General features: G+C 41.7%; 1 protein-coding gene across 1 annotated transcript in view; it reads left to right on the plus strand.

Annotated features, from left to right (window-relative positions):
• Window positions 1-22,688, plus strand: part of PRKN (parkin RBR E3 ubiquitin protein ligase) — a 1,279,940-nt gene that overhangs the window by 1,074,100 nt on the left and 183,152 nt on the right. The window contains exons 8-9 of the mRNA XM_026015949.2: window positions 5,145-5,206; window positions 21,972-22,121. Coding sequence (XP_025871734.2) covers window positions 5,145-5,206; window positions 21,972-22,121 — 212 coding nt within the window. The remainder of the gene's footprint in view (window positions 1-5,144; window positions 5,207-21,971; window positions 22,122-22,688) is intronic.

Below are 22,688 nucleotides of genomic sequence, written 5' to 3' on the forward strand. Positions count from 1 at the left end.
AGTGAGTGTACAACCAGAGCTTCAATCCAGGCTCTGACCGCAGGAACTTTTATTAAAGGGCATGAAATCCCCAATTTCGGTATTTCGCTTCTGGAATCCATAGCTCCAATTGCTATTTTCAAGTGGTGGCAATGGCTGTAGGCTTTTCCTCAGAGACCATTGGATGAAAGGAGAAAGGAAGGGAAGGTGCTAACTGCATGCTCAAGGCTGGATTTTTGCTGAATATTTAAAGGGAAGACTTGAATAGCACTTTGTTTGAAGTGAACATGCCACAAAGTGGCAGAGCATGAGGAGAGGGAATGATTGGTGCGTTAGTTCTACTAGGGGCTGAGCAGGGACAGGTTAGGACAGATGAAGAATGAGCCCTGTTTTGAGAAAGACACTATTTCCCCTTTTAGTCTGGAGGAGTAGAGACGGATAGATACAGGGGGTCATAATCAGGAGGGGATATGAAATTCAGGGATGGCGCCCTTGAAAGCTACCAGCTGGGTTCCCTGGAAGTTGAGGCTGAGACAGAGGATGGAGTACTGGTGTTTATTGGGTTGGCACCTCGGAAGGAGGGGAAGGGAGCCAGCTTGGACAGAGTAGGGAGTCACACTGTCATTCAGGCCCCACAGAGCCTCAGCCCCTGCAGAGCCTCGGAGCAGGTGCAGCCCACGCAGCTAGGTGGTGCTGTCCTGGGCAGCAGATTGGGGTCCCTGGAAGGCATGACCTGAGATGAGGCAACTGTCTGCAGCTAAGGGCACGGCTCTGTCACTGTCCCTAGACAGCTCAGCCACGGTCCTTCCTTGTGGGGGGGGGCTGGGGCCCTTGTCTCCACGTTCACGACAAGAGCTTTACACCTGTGTCAGGTGAAGTCTTATTTTGGGAATGAAGTGTTAGAGGTTAATTAAGAAGAATGGTGATGGTTTGGTGAGTCCCCAAGGGAGGTGACGGGGTGCTGGCCAAAGAAAAGTGAAAGGCCAGCCACAGCCAGGGCCTGACCAGGACTGGACCCCGCACTCAGCAGGGGTGCAGCATCAGGGAGATGGCGTGGTTTCTATTAGACTTCCAGCCCCGGTTGCTACACTAGCAGTGATTGGCAAGACTGGACCCAGAGAAGGAAAAGAAGGTGCGAGGTCCTGGAGGGCATGAGAGATGAGTGGTCAGAAAAGACCATGTAACCAATATGCAGGAAGCAAAGCACCTGCAGGGCTGGAGGTCAGAACTGAGGCTTCTGGGAAGGGGAAGAGGAGTGGTGTGGGAGCCCCCCTCCCAGGTGCCACCATTGCCCAGCCACCATGTGCCATGGTGACCACATGGCAGGGAACTCATCCATAGAGCACCTGCTGTTGAGTGAGTGAGTACCCAGGCACTGTTGTGGGCATGGCTGATACCACAGGGACAAGACAGCAACCATCCCTCCATGTGTCACCTTCGCATTGCAGCAGCTGGCGACAGAGAATAAAGTACATGAGGTGTAAGGTACATTAGAAGATGATTTCACTCTGGAGAAAATACAGCGTGATGAGGATGTGTGGGCAAGGGAGTGAAAACAGGCTGCAATTTCATGCAGGGCCGCCCCAAGCAGTGTCACTTAGAAGGTGACGTTTGAGAAAGGACATGCAGGAGGCAGGGAGCCCCCCATGCAGGTATCAGGGCCAAGAGCTTTCTGGGGATAGGGAGCAGCAAGCACAGAAGGTTGGAGACAGCAGTGTGTGGAATGGTCAGGAGCAGGCAGGCGATCACAGCCCGGTGGGATGAGGAGGGAGAGAGAAGGCTCAGAGGGTGGAGGACCTAGAAAGCCACTGCCTTCTTTGAGATGGAAACCCTATGGGGCAGGGGGGTGGCATGATGTCCCAAGTGCACATTTTATTTATTTATTTTAAAGATTATTTGAGAGAGAGAGAGAGAGAATTGCACAAATGGGATGAGCAGAAGGAGAGAGAGAGAATTTCAAGCAGACTCCCCACTGAGTGTGGAGCCAGACACTGGGCTCCATCCCATGACCCTGAGATCATGACCACAGCCAAAACCGAGAGTTGCCTGCTTTACAATGGAGCCACTCAGCCACCATGTCCCCTCACCACGTGCACATTTTAATAGAAGCCTTTTCTCTATGATCTCAAGAAAAGATTTCCCCTTGGGAGCCTGAAGGCAGAGAATGCTGGGCACTGTGAGGATTCAACTGACCCAAGTAGGCCATGGTGGCTCCAGAAGATGACCCATTGCCATGCAGGAGGAGGCTCTGTGTGAAGAATTGGGAAAAAGCAAGAGTGCAGCCCCAGCATTAACAACACTCTTCACGGAATCCTTCTTTGCCAGGCTCTTTCTTTCTCCTGGCACCCCAACCTCCCCCCTCACACTACTGGATTCCCTGTGTGTCTTACGTTTCTAGTTTCTTAATTTGGGAACTTGCCTTCACAGGGAGCTTGGGGCTGTCCATTTCCCACACTGATGTTTCTGCAGCGAGCAGGATGCTCCTCGATGGTCTCTTAAAAGTCTTGACCCGTCACACATCTTCCCTTGTAACTAATGCCATATGTGTCCTCGTTTATTATACTTTATTCCTCCTTCCAGGTGTTACAAGTAATTATCTAGTCTTCTGTGAAAGATGTTTATATTGGAACCCTCATTGACATCAATCCTTGTAGTTACATCTTAGGAGAGTGTTAGAATACAAATCCTGAAGACAGGCTAATTTTAAAATCTGTTTCTTATTTTACCTGGCATTAAATGAAGTCAAATAAGTCTTTCTCAAATTTGAGGGACATGGAGGACTACTTAAAAAAAAAAAATCCTCTAAAACTCCCAAGGTTGAATAAACTTATTCCGCAAAATAGTATCCTTTTAAATACATCTCAATATAAATGAGGACATAAACATTTTATATTCCTACAACTGGAAGGCCCCAGTGAAAGTTAATAAATTAAATGTAAATTTTTTAAAAAGGTATTCCAGTTAGCTCTGTGAATTGAGTATCACAGATGCTGGCATTTTACGGCTCCTAAACTGTTCCCCCGGGATGCAAACAAGGCCCTGGCTGGTTGGCTTGGTGTCCCTGTGCCCATGGTCCCTCCCCCGAGTGCACCTCCTACACTTGGGGCAGACCATGGGCCCCCCACTTGTTGGGAACACATCCCTAGAGCTCTTTCCTTACGAGTTTCACAGAACTTCCTGTTCCCAAGATGATCTAAAACTCTAGAACTGGTATGAGGCTGAACTTCCACTATAGTTTTTGGTTGAATGGCAGCCAACCAAATAATCCAGCATGTCTTCTCCTAATTGTTTAGATAGTTATGACAATATCTAATATGAGCATCTCGAAAAGAACCTTCAGACTGCATGCCTATGGCATCCAGTTGAACAAACACAGTTCTAATGTCAAGGACCTAGCTTCCTTTCTTTATAGCATTGGGTGTGCCTGAGGCAATTAACCTGCTATGCTTTCTGCCAAAATATCCATCTCAGGATTTTCATTTATTTTATTGGTCTATTGTCAGGTGGTGACATCACCCGTTTACATTGTGTTTATATTTTTAAAACTCCTTAGTACTGCTTTGGTAAGCACTTACAAACCAGCCTCTCAAAGTATGAAATGTTATATCAAAGACTGTGTCAAATATAACATCAAACACTAAAACTGTGTTTCAGCATTTTACATGACCAGAGAATTTCTGAACTGGAATGGACTCTGTCAAATTCATCTCTGCAATATCTTGCGGAAATAGTCATTTAGCCTGTGTCTGAAAACCTACAGTTACTAGCTCATAAGGCAGTGTAGTCCATTTTTAAGTTAGAAATTTCTTTATATTGAACCAAAGTCTACTGCTGTCATTTTTGCCTATTAGTTATAATGCTATCTTCTAGAACCAAGCACAAATTGAATCTCTCTGGCAAAGGATAACTCCTTCACCCCTGTGACGATGACAACTCCCTCCTTCCTCAGCCTGTCCTCCCTAGACCAATGTCCTCGGTACTTTCCATCCTCCTTATTTCTCAATGCTGAGTAACAAGGACAACAGCACAGTGATTGCTTTGGTACATTGTGCATGCAACCCAATTCCTCACTAGAAACTTCAACAGATTATGTAATCCATAGACTGTATCTAAGAAATGGGCTTTTATGTCAATTTTCATTACTAGAGTAAAGATTGTAAATGACTACAACCTAATAGGTAGGATTATTCTGTTAAAAAGACAGAGATGGAACATAACTTAAATGTGCTCGCTTTGGCAGCACATATACTAAAATGATAACTAAGCATGTGCTGGCATACATATATATAATTTATTTACTTATTTCTTTTTACAAATGGAGAAAGAAAATCTGAAAACCTGAAGAGGCTCCTACTGACTGGGTAGAATGGAAGGTCATGAGTACCCAAACTATTCTGGCTCTCTTCTTGAGTCCTTTCCATAAGAACTCCTTTCCAGACCAAAAAACGGAATCCTTCTGGTCATAACAGATCCTCCTGAAAGAACCAGGCATGGTTCTTTTTTTTTTTTTTTTTTAATTTTTATTTATTTATGATAGTCACAGAGAGAGAGAGAGAGAGAGAGGCAGAGACACAGGCGGAGGGAGAAGCAGGCTCCATGCACCGGGAGCCTGATGTGGGATTCGATCCCGGGTCTCCAGGATCGCGCCCTGGGCCAAAGGCAGGCCAGGCATGGTTCTAAACTACAACCAAACCCCATGAGGATGCGGTGTCCAGCTGCCCTGTCTTCTTTCTTATCTTTCTGTGTGCAGGGTCCCTGCCTGCAAAGCGAGGAAACAGGGTGTGGTCAATAAGGGCAATGAACCTACACTCACCAATTCTCCCACTCTAGTCAGAATCCTGGTTCTCTATGAGGGAGAGTAACACACTGGACAGAAATGATGTGGGAGCCTAAAGCCCCACAAAGGTCAGATCCCAATCAGAAGGAAGAAAAGTCCTGGTGAGGCTCACCTGCAGTTCCTTCCCAGAGTCACAGTGGGGACCTGGACAGCAGCCATAGCTCCCTCAAAGGTATGGCTTTTGTGTGGTTGGTTGGAACATGTTGTGCAGGTAGGTGTCTGCGTCCTCCACAATAATACTGCAGCTGATAGTCAGAACTGCACATAAAAACACATTACTGTACAGAATGGTAATAACATGTTTGTGATTCATTGTTTTCTCCAACAGCTGGCTGCCCCAACTCCTTGATTAAAGAGCTCCATCACTTCAGGATTCTTGGAGAAGAGCAGGTGAGTCAGCCTCTCAAAGGCAGCGCCGCAGTGTCATGAAAGATAGACACTAATGAGACAGTTTGGGCTCTCTCCAGGGAGGCAGAGTATGTCTCCTGACCCTTGGCGCCCTAAAATGGGGAAGAAAGCCACACCATAGATATGTGTGAGGACACTCTTTTCCTCTTCTATCCATCAGACCTGACAGGTTATTAATTGGTACATCTGCTATCTGCCAGAGTATTTCATCTCAGGACGCCGGCAGTAAGCAGGCATAACGTATTGGCAGATAAGCAAACAAGTAAGTGCCCAGATGCATGATGCCTAAGAGATCAGTCGTCGCAGGTGGTCTGACATGATGTCTGTGGGTGAGTGTGAGAGCTCCTCTCACCAGACCTTTGCACTTTGTGCATGTTCTCCATATTTCACTGCAACTGCTTTCTCTGAATGTGAATCTGTGACTTATATACAAAGGACCCATTAAAAGTAGATTATTTAAGTACTGTGGTACTCAGATGACAGATTCTAAATGGATGTGCTAAGTAAATAATTCAGGGTGCTGAATTATACACACATACTTTTGACTGCATAAAAGTAAATTTCTTAATCTTTGTATAGAATCACAGCTTCCATGGTATTATGTTAAACCTTGATGTCAAGTTATTCTTGAAATGCTTACACCAAATAGTTGACAGCATGAAAGGGAGACCTACCTCACCCTCTTACTGGCTTTTACTCAAAGGACATCTTTGCCACATCTGACCAGGGAATATGCAAAGGAAGATGAGTTTTATTGATGCATTTTTGGTCAGTATGTTTTTCTTTCATACATGTATGTTGTAAAGTTGGATGACTGTGTCCAACATTAGATTAAAAACAGAAAGGAAAATTAAGGAAGACACAAAGAGATGGAAAAACATTTGATGCTTATGGATTAGAAGAATAAATACTGTGAAAATGTCTATGCTACTCAGAGCAATTTACACATTCAGTGCAATCCCTATCAAAATACCATGGACTTTCTTCACAGAGTTGGCACAAATAATCCTAAGATTTGTATGGAACCAGAAAAGACCCCAAGTAGCCAGAGGAATGTTGAAACAGGAAACCAAAGGTGGGGGCATCACAATGCCTGACTTCAAGCTATATTACAAAGCTGTGATCAAGACAGCATGGTACTGCCACAAAAATAAACATGTAGATCAATTGAACAGAATAGAAAACCCAGAAATGGACCCTCAGCTCTATGGTCAACTAATCTTGGATAAAGAAGGAAAGAATATCCAGTGGGGAAAAAAAGTCTATTCAATAAATGGTGTTGAAAAAATTGGACTGCCACATGCATGAGAATGAAATCGGACCATTCTCTCACACCATACACAAAGATAAACTCAAAATGGTTGAAAGTTCTAAATGTGATATGTGAATCTGTCAAAATCACAGAAGAGAACACAGGCAGCAACCTTTTTGAACTTGGCCACAGCAACTTCTTGTGAGACACATCTGTAAAGCCAAGGGAAACAAAATCAATAATGAACTATTGGGACTTCATCAAGAAAAAAAGCCTCTGTGCAACAAAGGAAACAGTCAACAAAACTAAAAGGCAACCTAGGGAGTTGGGAGAAGTTATTTGCAAATGATATATCAGATAAAGGGTTAGGACCTAAGATATACAAAGAACTTATCAAACTCAACACCCAAAAAAACAATCAGGTGAAGAAATGGGTAGAGGACAAAAACAGACATTTCTCCAAAGATACACATGGCTAACAAGCACATGAAGAAATGCTCCACATAAGTTGTCATCAAGGAAATACAAATCAAAACCACAATGAGATACCACTTTACTCTGAGAATGGCTAAAATTAACAAGACAGGAAACAACAAATGTTGGCGAGGATGTGGAGAAAGGGGAACCCTCTTGCACTCTTGGTGGGAATGTGAACTGGTGCAGCCACTCTGGAAAACTGTGTGGAGGTTCCTCTAGAAGTAAAAAATAGAGCTACTGTATGACCCAGCACTTGCACTACTGGGTATTTACCCCAAAAATACAGATGTAGTCAAACGATGGGACACCTGCACCCCAATGTTCAGAGCAGCAATGTCTATAATAGCCACACTGTGGAAGGAGCCACGATGTCCTTCAACAGTTGAATGGATAAAGAAGATGTGGTATATACGTACAATGGAATATTACTCAGCCATCAGAAAGGGTGAATGCCTACCATTTACATCGATGAGGACAAAACTGGAGGGTATTATGCTGAGCAAAATAAGTCAATCAGAGAAAGACAATTATCATATGGTTTCACTCATATGTGGAATATAAGAAACAGTGCAAGGGACCATAAGGGAAGGAGGGGAAACTGAGTGGGGAAAAATTAGAAAGGAAGACAAACCATGAGAGACTCCTAATTCTGGAAAACAAACAAAGGGTTGCAGAAGGGGAGGTGGGTAGGGGCATAGGGTAACTAGGTGATGAGCATTAAGGAGGACACATGATAGGATGAGCACTGGGTGTTATACTATATGTTGGCAAATGGAATTTAAATAAAATTTAAGGGATCCCTGGGTGGCGCAGCAGTTTGGCGCCTGCCTTTGGCCCAGGGCGCGATCCTGGAGACCCGGGATCGAATCCCACATCAGGCTCCCGGTGCATGGAGCCTGCTTCTCCCTCCGCCTGTGTCTCTGCCTCTCTCTCTCTCTCTGTGACTATCATAAAAAAAAAAAAAAAAAAAAAAATTTAAATAAATAAATAAATAAAATTTTAAATTTTAAATTAAAAATTTTTAAATATAAAAATTTAAAATAAACAGAAAGGAGTTAATAGGGGGAGGATAAAAAAAACTAAAATTATTTTCAATTCCTTGATTTAACAGGTTTCAGAATGTCTCCTTTATATTTTCATACTGCAAAATCCAGAATTCAGCAGGCATAGTGTTTATTCAATTGTAATCAAAATCAGTTATCCTTCATTGTAGGTAAGAATTAATAACTGAATCCTGCAAACATACCTATTTAGGAAAACACATGCATCTCCCAGCCATTTTCCTGTGAAAGCCTGAGAGATTTCTTAAAGTAAGAATTACTGATTTTTGCCCTGACATTTCCACTCAGATAATGGAGCCCTCTCTTCTAACTTGTACCAATATTTGCAAATTATTTCCCTATTTGTGTTAGAGTCATTGGTGATTAGTAGGGAAAGAAGCCAACTGTAATCATCTCCTTAGTTTTGCATACAAGTCAGGCCACTTTGCATTCTCCTAGAATTGTAATCGAGCCACAATCAAAATCACTATTATTCTGATTAGTTGTGCAACATGGGGTCATGGTGTATCACAACAATTTGATCTTTGTTTCCTGAAAAAAGCACTTTTCCTTCCTTCCTTCTTTCTTTTCATTCAGAAGATACTTAACGAGCACCTACTCAGGCGCTAGATACCATTCTCAGTTATAGGAATATAGGAGGGAGAAAGAAATACCAATGGACAACTGTGATGTTATGTACATATAGACACATTCAATATTCATTTTGTTAGGTGGTTATTATGGCCATGGAGAAAAATAAAACCAAAAAGAGGGTAGTGGTAGCTGGGGCTTTAAAGAGGTGAAATTTATATCAGGTGGTCAGAAATAACCTCACTGAACAGGTAATTTGTCAGTAAAGACATAAAGGGTGTGCCGGAAAGCATCCTGGTGACGTCTAGGAAAGGAACTGTCCAAATAGGGAATAAATGAGTACAGAAGTTCTGAAGTGACCATCAGTAATGCTCATTTCATGTAAAAAGTATAAAATATAAGGTGTGGTTGGAGTAAGGTGAGAAGAAATCCAAGAGGGTGTGAACTGGAAGCCATAGGCAGGAAACATTTCTAGGAGGAAGACTGATCATCCATGCCTCCTGCTGACCAAGCATGAGCCCAGTGAGAAATGAACAATGGAATTTGAAACTTGGAGGTGATTGGTGACCTTGACCTCCTCCAGGGCATGGGGGAGGGAGGACAGGGAGGGAAAACCTGCTTGAATTGCTTGAATTGGGTTCATGTGAGAGGAGGAAGAGAAATGGGAGACAACAAATGTAGGTAACTTCTTTTCTGAGGAATTTAGCTGTAAAGGAAAGCAAGGAAATGAGGTAGCTGGGGTGGGGGAATACGGAATCAAGATAATTTTCTCTTTTACAGGAAAAGCTGAGGCATGTTTATAGGCCACTGGGAGTGACTCTGTAAAGGAGTAGGGGGTTGGTGATGCAGGGGAGAGGAGAGATGGTCAGGAACAATGTCCCCGCCGCCAAGGACACAAGAGAGTAGAGGGGGGATGAGAAGAGAGGGGAATGGGAAAGGTAGTTGGTCCATTAGTTCTAGGTCCCAGTGGGTCCAAAGAGATTTTAGAGTTTGAGTACTAGCAAGGTTTAGCTGGAAAAGTAGGTGCTAGCTGAAGAGTGAGATCATTGGGGCACCCAGGTGGCTCAGTGGTTGAGCATTTGCCTTCGGCTCAGGTCATGATCCCAGGGTCCTAGGACCGAGTCCCACATTGGGCTCCCCGCAGGGAGCCTGCGTCTCCCTCTGCCTGTGTCTCTGCCTCTCTCGGTGTGTCTTTCATGAATAGATAAATAAAATCTTTTAAAAAAAGAATGGGATCCTTGACATTGAGATTACGGAGGCTTGCAGGGACTGGCAATGGCAGGGTGAGGGGAGGGCCGGGAGTGCTGGTGGCCGAGTTAGTATAGAGGAAAAGTTAACTGGAAAAGTTGAGGCCAAAGGTTTGGGAAGCCAGGGCATTGGAAGGGTGGCCCATGTGGACACTGAGATCCTCCAGAATTATTACCAGAGCAGACTGGGAAAGAGTTCTGGTGAGCCACAAACTGAAGCTTCAAGAAATGGGGGCAGGGGGAGCAGGGAGAGAGAAATTGAAGGAGGTAAGGCTCAGGAGCTGCCTGCAGATGGAGAAAGTGCACCCAGTGGAACCTGGTGGTTCGAAACTCAAAGCTGGAGGGTGTCAGGAGAGAAGAAAACTGTTCTACTTAGAGCGTTGCAGAGCAATGCTTGGTGGTACAAAGTGCAGAAAGTATTTGAGGGAGCCGCCAGGGAAGTGGTGTCACAGGGAAGAAGCCAGTTTCAGTGGGAGAAGAAGGTGAGAGGAACAGTAGGTGTAGATTGAAGTCACAGGGCAGGTAGGACTGTCTGGCCCTGGCTTCCCCAGCACAGGGGCGGGAGCTGGGGCAGCTGGAGGGCAGAGTAGGGCAAAGCAATGTACGGAACCACGTGGGCATGGGGGTCAGATAGGAGAATGACAGGGGAGCCAGGAACTGCTTCAGGGACTGATACTAACCGGAGGTGTCAGTCTGGGACATTTCTATCCTGATGATACATGACAAAAACTAGTGTCCTCAGGGCAGATGGTGACTGAGGCTCCAGAGAGAAAGCAAAGCATTCCAGCCCCACCGCTCCTGCAGGTTGGGGTAGGGCAGCCTTTCAGGGAGCTGGTACAGCATTTAGGCTCTCTCTTGATGCTTAAAGCAAATTTTATTACTTGACAAAATGAGATTTTATATTAATGTGTGTTACCAGTGCCCTTAGACACATCACTTCAGTCGCTCACTAATGTGGCTTTTCCATTCGTAGAAAAGAGAAATGGTCAGCCATGTCTTAGAATTTTTGTGAATCAATAGGATTGCCAATGTAAGTTGCAAATATTAAGTGCTATGCGAAAATGTTTCTGATTTAAAAACTACTTGCATTATTTACACTCAATCAATAGATTGCAGTGGTAGCAACAAGGTAGGCAATAAAATAAGTGTGATGTGCACCTAAAAGTGAATTGATAAGATGCACACAGATACTGCTTAATTACTGAATCTATTGCTGGATGGTGGAGATAGATGCTTATCAGTCATCTCATTTCTTTGTATGTGATTCCTTTCCATTTTCATTGGTCCTTAAAAGGCCCTTGATTTTTGAGATCTAGATTAAAGATAAATCATTAAACACTATAAATAATTACCTTCCTACAATAAAAATATAATTAAAACTCCTTGGAATTCAACATAACACATTTATATTAGCTTTTTGGCCCTGTCTCTGACTTGTGTTTATAATTCACGTTCATAAAGCATCTTTCATCCCTCCAAGTCCAAGCTAATTGGCAAAGATATCATCACATAGTAGGTAATTAAGCTACTCTAAAGTTTAAGGTGAGCCTTAAAAAAAAAAAAAAAAAAAGGACAGAAAAACCCCACCAGGAATAATATCTGTCAGTCCATAGGGTTTTGAAAGCCTTCAGAAGAACAGCATTTCAGAAATACCTCTACTTATACCAGGTTCCCCCACCTTAGGTTCAATCACTAATCACCAGAATTATGAAGAAACAACATTCAAAAATTCATGTATTCCACAAATATTTTGTGAATATCTTTTATTGTACTACTATTGTGCTAGTGTTAGGTAAAATGGTAAACAAGGAAATCACAAGAATAAATCATGGTAAGTGCTATGTTGAAAACAAACAGTGATTGAGATTTGACGTATTTTAGATAAGGAGCCATAAATTTTGAGAAGGCACCCACTATTCACTGAGCTGGGATCTCAGTATTGGATAGAAGAGCATTCAAAGCAGAGAGAAGCACATGTTCAGTGACACACACACCCAAGAGGCAAAGAGATTGTTCTGTTCAAGCCACTAAGTAAAATTAATGTGGCTGGAAGATAATGAGCAAGAGGGACAGTGATGAAAGATGAAGACCATCCATACCATGTAGGCCATGATCAAGATTTGGATTTGAAAAAAAAATATATATATATTTGGATTTGATTGAGTTCAATAGGAAATTCTTGAAAGTTTAAGCAGGGGGCGGGCAGTAACTAAATTACATTTCCAGAATGTCAGTCTTGCTCCAATCGGGACAGCATCTGGATCAAGACAGTTGGCAGAGGAAAGAGAGGGAAGTGAATATCCAGAGGTAGGACACAGGTGTCAGGGATTCATAAGCTGAAGGAGTCCTACAGTTTTTATCTTACTGAGAGCCATAAGGTGGTAGGAAGGTGAGAATGGAGGTGAGGAAGCTGGGGCTCACCTCTGAACAGATTTGATAGGCCTAAAGCATTGAGAAGGAGGCAAGTCAGGATTTGGATGTATGATTCAGAGCTCAGAGGAGACAGAGGTCAGGGGTCAGAGATGGAGAGATAAATATGGAATCTTTGGCACACAGATGGCATTTTATTTATTTATTTATTTATTTATTTATTTATTTATTTATTTATTTAGGTTTATTTAAGTCATCTCTACATCCAATGTGGGGCTTGAACTCATGACCCTGAGATTAAGAGTCATATAGTCTTCCAATTGAGCCAGCCAGGCACCCTGGGCAGATGGAATCTTAAATCCATGGCAGTTGCCAAATGAGAATTAAAGACAAGGGACCAGGTGAATCCTAAGGAGTTCCAACATTTGGAAATGTGTTAAAAGAAAGGAAAGCCCAGGAAAAGACAGGGAGAAGGAGGTGGGAGGTGATGAACACCACAGTGCCTCTGGAGGAAGTCAGAGGCACTTGAATTTGGAGGCCAAGAGTAGTACTACTCAAAGCTGTGTCTCAGGGACTGTAGTAAAGGATAAATAACATGTCCATGGGCCACCATGCCCTATGCTGACAGCCCTTAAACCCGTATGTGTTCAGCAGTCCTGTTTGCAAAACCTCCAGAAGTCTATGGTTTCACATTCACTGTTAGAAACTTTCATGAGGAAAAAACACTTAGCAGGAGCCCCCACTCCATAGCATTGCCTTCCTAGGGGCCCTGCCATGGCCATAGAAAGGACAAGGGATGAAGAAGCCAATTGGTTTTGACCTCCTTTCCAGAAGATCCCATAACCACTGGAAGTCAAAGTATTTTTTTGACATCATGTCATCAGGAACATCTGAAAAAGAAGAAACTTCAGGTCCCCAGGCTGGCTCAAGTAGTGGGGCATGCAACTCTTGATCTGGGGGTCATGAGTCTGAGCCTCATGTTGGGCATAGAGATTACTTTGAAAAAAATAAAACAAATAAAAATTTAAAAATAAAAAGGAAAAAACTTTGTAAATTGCAATCCAGGATACAGTCTATTGCTCCAATTATAGTTTAGGTGTTGTTTGATCTGTTTTCTCCTTACATCTGATTTCAGCCATCCTAATGATTATTTTTTCTATGCAGTGAATAAGGTCCAGCCCTTTCTCTAGCCAATTTACTTCATCAGTCGATGACAGATGTCCAGGGATGAAGAAAACATTATTAGCAACAAAACAGAGACTACAAACAGGAATGTGGCAGGCACACCCACAGAGGCTGTCACCAACTCCCCCAGGGCTAACTACCTGCAAATGAGGAAAAATAAGATTAAGGTTACTGAGAATTTAACGAGTGTCAGGTTGTTTTGTTTTTCCCCAGTTCTAACACATATAGAAAATAGGGCATCCTCCGTATACCAAGGAGAAATGGATTAATCATAAATGTGTGTTTCTCTATGAAGTTATTTTAGATTTTTTATCCAAAGAGGAAATTCCATAAGAAACTATTTTTCATTATTTTCTAAAAGGGTGACTGAGGAAGAGTGAGCTGGAAAAAAAAAATTTTTAAGATTTTATTTATTTATTCATGAGAGACTGAGAGAGAGACAGAGACAGAGACGAGGGAGAGGGAAAAGCAGGCTCCCTAGGGGAAGCCCAACATGAGACTAGATCCCAGGACCCCAGGATCACGACCTGAGCCAAAGGCAGACGCTCAACCACTGAGCCACCCAGGTGACCCTAAAAGCATTTTTTTTAATAAAAAGGAAAAAACAGAAAGTGGAAGCCACTTGGTATTGGAGAAAGAGTGGTCTTTAGAGCCATAGCCCTGATTTCTGGTCGGGGATCAGAGGTGTCCTGCCTGCGTGAAGTTCAACAAAAGACTGAACTTCTGTGTGACTCCATGGTTTCATCCTTTTAGTTCCCAGAGTAGACAAAGAAGGTGCTGCATGGGCAAAGTGTTGGCGCAGTGGCTTGGCAAAGAATAGTAGCTCAGCAAATGGCATTTCTGATGGGAATTTGAGGAGGGAGGACCCAGGGAGGGAATCCCCAGGTGCTGGTGGCTAAGACTTAGCAGAATCCAGAGTTTAAGAAGGGAAAGCAAGACAAGTCCCAGCCTACTCTGTTGGGTTTGTCTTGTAGCTATACCTGAGTGCCCCCAAAAGGATATTCTGAAAAATTCCACCGCAGAACAAAAACAGCCTCCTTCCCTGCTCAGAGGATTTGAAAGGCTGCCATGGAGCTCTGGGATTGCTGACAAGCTGTGACTCATTTGACAGAACGTTTGCCAGTTTTCTCAGACTTCAGTTTTATCACTATAGTATTCCTGTACTTTATATTTCCTGCAATCTCAAACTTGAGGTTCCTTTTTTGCTTTCTTTTCTTAGGAAAGCATGCAAATCAGATATCATGACAAGGAGGTACATGTCTTCCTACACAGGTGTTTTGGGTGGTTTTCCAGGAGTATGAGATTGTCAGGTGCGGGGCCTTCCCAGCCCGACTCCTCAAGTGACCACCAGTGCTTAGCATGCAGTCAGTGGCCAGCGAGAAAGAGGAAGCTAGCTGCCCCATGTGGGATTTGAACACGTGAACCTTGCTTCATTAGAGAACAATATTCTACCCAACTCAATTCTTCAACCTACCTGCAGGCCCCCAAAATACAACCTCTATTTGATTATACTCTCCCATGATTCATTATTCAGATTCTTAAGATATCAGTTTATTGAAACTTGTCTGAACTTTATATTTTAAAAGGGATATCTTCTGTGCTTAGGAATATCCATGGGAGTACACATAAAGACTGAATAATTTATTTCTGGAATAAATAAAATATAGACCATAGCAATGAGTTGAGATTTTTACCTAGATAGGTCATACTAATGGAATGCATTTTCACTATAATCTGATGAAATGTAAGAAATGTTTTTAAAAAAATTTTTTCCTTAGAGGTCAAGTAGTATGCTTTGTTAATATTCACTTTCAAAAAATTTTTGCGAATACCATGTTGTCACTCTAAATTATCTTAGTTATCTGTCTGTGGATTATCCATTTTATGAAAGTATATCCATAAATTTGCAGACTAGTTTTAATAATATCTTAAGCAACATTAGTTGGCAGGTTAAGACGAATACATCCACACACACACAGGTGCGCACACAGTCACTCACAGTGATTCCAAAGATAAATAGTAAGGGATTTTTAGAAAATTTTGAGCTCACCTGAGAATAGATTCTACACAGACTTACTCACATTGCAAATTAATCATGTTCCTTCAGGGCAGCCCAGGTGACTCAGCAGTTTGTTTTTTTTTTTTAATAAATTAATTTTTTATTGGTCTTCAATTTACCAAAATACAGAATAACACCCAGTGCTCATCCCGTCAAGTGCCCCCCGGACTCAGCAGTTTAGCGCTGCCTTCGGCCCAGGGCATGATCCTGGAGTCCCAGGATCAGTCCCATGTCGGGCTCCCTGCATGGAGTCTGCTTCTCCCTCTGCCTGTGTCTCTGCCTCTCTCTCTGTGTCTCACATGAATAAATAAAAAAATCTTTAAAAATAAAAAAATAATAATAATCATGTTCCTTCAGTTCTCTTCCTAAAATGCCATTATTGATAAGTGAAAAAAGCACCTGCATATTATGCGAGTAGTGTCAACTGATCGGTATCTGTTCACTTTCCCCGATTGGAGTCCATTTATCTCTTTACCACTATTGTGTGTATTTTGCACTCAGATGAATCTCCATATTCTGCCCTATTTAGTGCTAATTTGTTAAAACTCTCTAGTAAATAAATAGTTGGGTTCTTTCAATACATTGTCACCTTTGTGCCAGTAAGTGGTTGAAAGGAATCCATGGAAATGTCTGCCATACCTTGAAGGGAACCAAGTATCTCTAATGACATACATATAACTACATGTCTAATTTATTTCCTTAGCATATGAAACTTTCTGTGACTACTAACTCATTACTGTCTTTAGGTCAAATGTTTGCTCTTATAAATTTCACAATGTTAAAAAAACAGTTGTAAAGCACTCAGTAGGCTTGGGTTTTATTTCAGATGTGTGTACTTTTTAATTATCAGAAATTACAGGTATATAAGTTAAAATACTTGCCTTTAGAAAAGAAATCGTATGCTCAAATTCTCTTGAGTGTATCACAAATAGAATGATTATAATTAAGTCATTTTATAAGCTCCTTAGCTAATGAGCAGAAAGAAAAATATAATTTCACATTTCATCAGTAACTAAGACCACTGTGAATACTGTCAGCAAGAATTTCTAAAGTGTTATTGGACTTTGTCCATAGGTTAACTTCTTCCTAGATAAAAGCTGCCATTCAGGGATGCCTGGGTTGCTCAGTGGTGAAGCGTCTGCCTTCAACTCAGGGCATGATCCCGGAGCTCCAGGACTGAGTCCCACATCGGGCTCCCCACAGGGAGCCTGCTTCTCCCTCTTCCTGTGTCTGTGTGTGTGTGTGTGTGTCTCATAAATAAATAAAAAATATCTTTAAAAAATAGCTATCATTCATAGTAGTAAAATCACTTAACTAAATTAAGTAGTTGGGTGATCTATCATTAAATCAGAAAATAGCCAATTGCTTGAGAGCCATTTATTTAAAATAGAAAACCATCCTACATCACTCTTATTAATTCCCATTGCCATTGATTGTTTTGTTAGAAGAATTAAATTAATTGACACTCACTGGAGTTAGATTCCATTAATTCATCCTACAACAGTTTGCTTTTTACTAACTGTGGATAAGATACTCTATCAAATTCAGGAGAAACAAATACAAAAAAACACTGGGGGGTTGTGGGTGTGCAAAAGGTCTACATTAAGATCCGAAGGGACTGAATAATCTGGGTCCCCTGGGCTCACAAAACTGAACCAGCCAAAGATATCTTTGGAAACAAGGCCTCACACTGAGCAGAAATGTGTTTGGAATAGAGAAGGGGATGAGGAAAGAGGAAATCTAGTTAAAATTGGGTAATAATGCTGGGAGCTCATGGAAAGTGAACCCCACAAACCAGAAGAAGAAGCTTTTGAGCCACCAAGAGCTATGCTGGATCCTCCTTGTTTCTAAAGTTTACTTAGAACTGATCTCATGTAAAACTGTGCAACAACAAGAAGCAAGGTTAAATCCTACACAAAGTTTTTAAGAGGTTACAGAGAATGAGGAGGAGAATGATGTCCTGAGAGGTAAGAAAAGCATGTTAGTCAGGTGGAGACTAAAGTCACTCTTTGCAAAGGAACCATATGATAAAGAAATCATACAAATACAAATAAATAACAGATATTGTCTTAAGAGAAACAGAAAGTGAAAAGGAAGAAACTTCTAAACCTGAAAGTAAAGTGAGATGACAGATTCCAGAGAAGTTGACAGATGTAGAGGGTGAGTAAAGAAGATCCAATATATGTATACTAGAAATCCTATAAGAAACATGTCAAAGCAAGAAAATAGAGCAAACACTGAAAATTAAATTCAATGCAATTTTCTTGAATCATGAAACTTGGTCAGAAAATGACCAGCACCAAGATACATTCTAACAAAACTACCAGATTCTAAAGAAAAAAAAATATCCTTTGGGCATCTGGGTGAAAACATTACCAACTCAATGTGTAAAGGGAAAAAATAATCAGATTGTCATCAGGCTTGTCCATAATGCCTTCCACCAGAAGCACAAGAAGTAATACAGTGAAGTTGCTCAAGGAAGAAAACCTGGGAGGCCAGAACTTTATATCCACTCAAATTCATTTTCAAGAATAAAGGCCCCAAAGGAACCATCACCAATACATATGCAAGACCTCAGTGAATATTTTTCCCATATACTCCTTGTGAGGAATTTACTGGAGAACATGCTTCTAACAACCAAAATTGCCATAGAGATGCCAATATAAGGACTGGGGGTAAGCATGAGATATATTTGTGTGTGTGTGTGTATGTGTGTGTGTGTGTGTGTGTGTGTGTGTGTGTGTAGACTCAAGATAGCATGAAAATTAAGGAAAAGAAAGCATAGTATGGAATGGCCATATGCTTCAACAATGCACATAGAGTATAATTATTAGAAAAATTTGGCAGGAGAAATTGTATAGCATGTGAAAATATATGTGAGGCTTTTAGTAATCATATTCATAGTGATACTGGTATTGTTATTCTAATACCCTTGTATGTGTGTGAGATAAAGCAAATGAGCTATTGTGGAATATAGTTTTCTTCCATCATCCTCTGTGTTCTTAAGAACCAGTGTAGAAGAAAGGAGATATAGCAGATGTTAAGTAAAAGCCTGAAGCACTGAAATACCTACCCTCCTAGCAAATTTCAGGTGTACGATATAGTATCATTCGCTGTATTACCATTTTGTGCATTAGATCTCCAGAACTTATTCCTTACAAAACTAAAACTTCATACCCATTTTGTATAGGCATAAAGGTTGAACAGTCCAGTGGTACAGCACTGAGCTGAACACCTCAGAGGGGTTTGAAACATATTTATTGAAATCACTCACAGTCATGTGAGGAGATATTTGTGTGCCAAAGCCATGTAGGGGTGGGAGGGACCGAGGAGCACCTTATCTCTTATTCCTTACCATCTGGCTTAAATCCAACCTCCTGCCTACTCTGCACTTAGCAGCCATGTGTTGTAGAGAAACATAAAATTCTGCTGCCTGGTTTTCCTTTCAATGCATAATCTCTGCCTACAAATGGGTTGTTTAGTGCTGCCTAGCAATAATACTAGCTCCTTCTATCCGTTTCCTCTCCCCTGGTCATTGATGTCTTTCTTCTCTTCTCAAATTTTCAACACCTCCTTTGTCTGTCTGACCCTGGGCCCAAATACTCCCTTCCTTCCTTTGCTAAGGATGGCAGCGGCCTTATGCCTTTCAGGCCAACCCTTCTACTCACCCTTGAGATCCTGCTCCTCCCTCTGCCTAAGGTCAGAGCTTGTTTCCTAGCTGACATCATCAATACTCTCCTCTCCTCTTTCCACTCATTCCCTTATTTCTTCAATTTCAAAAAATCCTTTATAATCCCACCACCCCCTTTAGCTGCTCTCCTATGCTTCTGTTCTCCTTTTCAGCCAAACTCCTACAGGAAGAAGTACCCATTCTCACCTCTTAGAATTCCTTCCCTCCAAATCTGTCTTGACTCCATTTGACTCCACTAAGACTTTTGGCTCCATGACTCCACTGAAAATGGCTCTTGTCCAGATCACAGTGACATCTGCATTTCTGACTCCAACCAATTTTCAGTAATTGCCTTCTGTGTAGCTCTTGGGACAATTTATCATGACACCCTCCTAGAAGAATTTCGTTCCCTTGGCTTCCAGGATACCTACATCCTTTTCATTTTCCACCTGCCTCCTCAGTCCCCTTTGCTGGCTCCTTCTCATCTTTCCTAGAAAAGGTTAGCTAGTCTCAGCCAGCCTCATGACTACTGAGAACACAGAGTCAGATTGTCAAGTCAGACTCGCAGGAATCATAGATGTAACCTTGTGTCAAGCTTTACTAATTACTTCAAGGATACAGGTAATAATGAGGTACCCAAAAAGCACAGAGAAGTGTGGGTCATTTGGCGTGGCTTCCTAGGTCACTTCTCAGCATCTTAGGGTGTGCTTTAGGCCAGACTTAATAAATGAAGTCTCCAAGAAGCTCACAGAATGATCATTAACATGACATCTCTCAATTATATAAACTGTCTCATCATTCATCACTCGAGGAATCATTCATCACATAAGTATTTCCTGCTTAATGTATTCCATAGTTAAGAAATCTTTTCTAGTAAATGCCATTGTATGGATGTACCATTAGCATGTTTACAAGAGAATCTGACCAAGTCATCTTTCTTTCCTGGGGCCAGAAAAATGAGAAAATGCATGGAAGGCTTGATGCTAACCCTTTCCCGCCCAGCCTTCCATGCACATATGATTTCAAAATTTGTATCAACAACCCACACCTTTCTCCTCAACTCCAAACTCATATATTCCATTAGCCACTCAGAATCTTGGCTGTGTAGCAGTTTATCAAATTGAAGATGAGCACAGTGGAAATGGCTCTTTTTTGCAGTTCCCAGCTTATACACACACACAGACATGCATGCACATTCACACATATACAGACACACCTTCTTCTGAGTCTTCCCATCCCAGTAATACAGTCTCTGTTTTGCTCTTTCTGTGTGTGTGTGTATGTGTGTCCTATCTTCTCAGGCAAAAACATTACATTCATGCTTGACTCCTTTTTTTTCCACAGGCCATGTATCCAATCTACCTAAAAATTTTGCCGTTTCTACCTTTAAAATATATCCAGCTGATCTCCCACCTTTACCACTAGCTTGCTGGTTCAAGCCACTGTCATCTCTCACTTGTATCACTGAAAATCTCCTGCTTGCCCCTCTGCTTCTTCCTCCTATCCTTCCTCACCCAAGAGTCAATTCTGAATATTTAAGCCAGATGCTTGTCTTTAAGAGATTAGTCAAATTATGTCACCCCACAGCTCCAAAGTCTCCCGTGGTTCCCATATTTCTCAGAGTAGCAGCCAGAGCTCTCCTAATGGCCCTCAGGGACCTACATAGCCCAGATCCCCAAAAGTTCTCTGTCCGCATCTTCTGTCATTTCCCTATCTGCTGTCACTCAGCCACACTGGCCTCTGCTGTACCTCAGAGCACCAAGCACATTCTGGCCTCTGCATCTTGGTACCACTCTATCCTTAGCCCAAAAGCCCAGTCCCACAGGTAGCCATGTGGTTTGCTTTTCTAGTTTCCCTTAGATGTTTGCATACATATACCTTCTTTACAAGGCATCCCCTTCCCCCTAATCACCTCTTCAAAATTATAGTCCCTATCTTCTCCAAAATCTGCTTCTTCTCTGCTTTTTATTCTCCTTTCCACTAAAATAAAGCCTTTCAGCATTTGTTGTTATAGGCATGTGGATGAGAGCAAAGGTGTCTGTTTTATTCACTACTCTATCCCCAGCACCACAGTAGGGTCTGACATATAGTAGACTGTCACCGAATGTCACATAAACTAATTTACAGTTGAGCAAATCCACTTGACTTGATTTGAGTTTAGAAGTGAATATGATCAAATAACACAAAGAGGACAATAACAGGGCAGTGATAGGAAGGCCCTGGAAACTGTACTGTGTGGCTTTATGCTGTAGGCTGGGGAAACCAGAGAGGGTGATAATCCACGAAATGGCATGAGGAAATCAGGGATAGAAGAAAGCATGCTTTAAGAAAGAGAATAATGATAAAAGGAATAATGTGAATCTCTTCATCAAGCTGAATGTGCTCAGTATTGCTCAGATATCATGTGGGCTGGATGTTAGGGCCTATTTTCAAAATGGTTTTAAAATAGAGGCATAGAGTCCTGAATAGAAGCATGAAAATGACTACCTGATGAGATTGATAATGATGCATTATGTGTCCATAACTTAAAATGTAAATATGTTTCCTAAAATTTGTATGAAACAAGACGGTTAAATGCAGTTATAGTAGTATTATTAAAAACAACAACAACAACAACCTTGGGGGGGTGGGAATTTAGGACCAGTTTCCTAGAAATGCAAAGTTATCTGCTTACCAATCACAGTTGGGAAGGCCTTGTCCTTTATGTTGGATCTTACCTTGTCCACGCCACCCCACCTCATTTTTTAACAAAACAGATTAACAAGAAAGCCCACAGACCTCCAGCTATTAATATTTTGACTAAAATAGCACATTGTAGCATTATCACTCTTCAAAACTCATGTTGTTTTTTTACAGTACAACCGATACCAGCAATATGGCGCTGAAGAGTGTGTGTTACAGATGGGGGGCGTGTTGTGCCCCAGCCCTGGTTGTGGAGCTGGACTGCTTCCCGAGCCAGGCGTGAGGAAGGTCACTTGTGAAGGGAGTAATAATCTTGGCTGTGGGGTAAGTACCACCTACACCTCTGGGTGTTGACTGTGTGTGTGTTTGGTTTTAGCGAATTGGCAATGATTATATATTTGTTTTATTTTCATTTTCCCTTTGTACTCAGATATCTTTGAACTGATGTATAACAAAACAGAATTTTAGGGGTGCCTGGCTGGCCCATTCAGAAGAGTATGTTACTCTTTGTCTCAAAGTTGTGAATTCAAGCCCCACCTTGGGTATAGAGATTCCTTAAAAATAAAATCTTTAAAAAAAAAAAGAAAGAAAATAGACCTTTAAATTCTTATATAGGATCCCAGATATGAACATATATATTCATTGATGTGAAGGAAAAGTTATGTTAAGATTTTCTGCTCTAATTGTTTATCACGGTGTTTTTTCTAAGACATTGTGAATTACTAGACCAGACTTTTAAACTTTTTTCCAGTGCTCAGCTGATTCAGAGAAAAAATGTATTATTTTTTCAGAGTTGGCTTTAAGTAGACAGAGTAAAGGCAAAAGAGAATTTCCCACCAGTGATGTCTTAGCAGAATTGTTTGCCTAAGTATTTCAAGAAATAAAATGAAG

The sequence above is a fragment of the Vulpes vulpes genome, chromosome 1 (assembly GCF_048418805.1).
Source record: "Vulpes vulpes isolate BD-2025 chromosome 1, VulVul3, whole genome shotgun sequence".
Lineage (NCBI taxonomy): Eukaryota > Metazoa > Chordata > Mammalia > Carnivora > Canidae > Vulpes > Vulpes vulpes.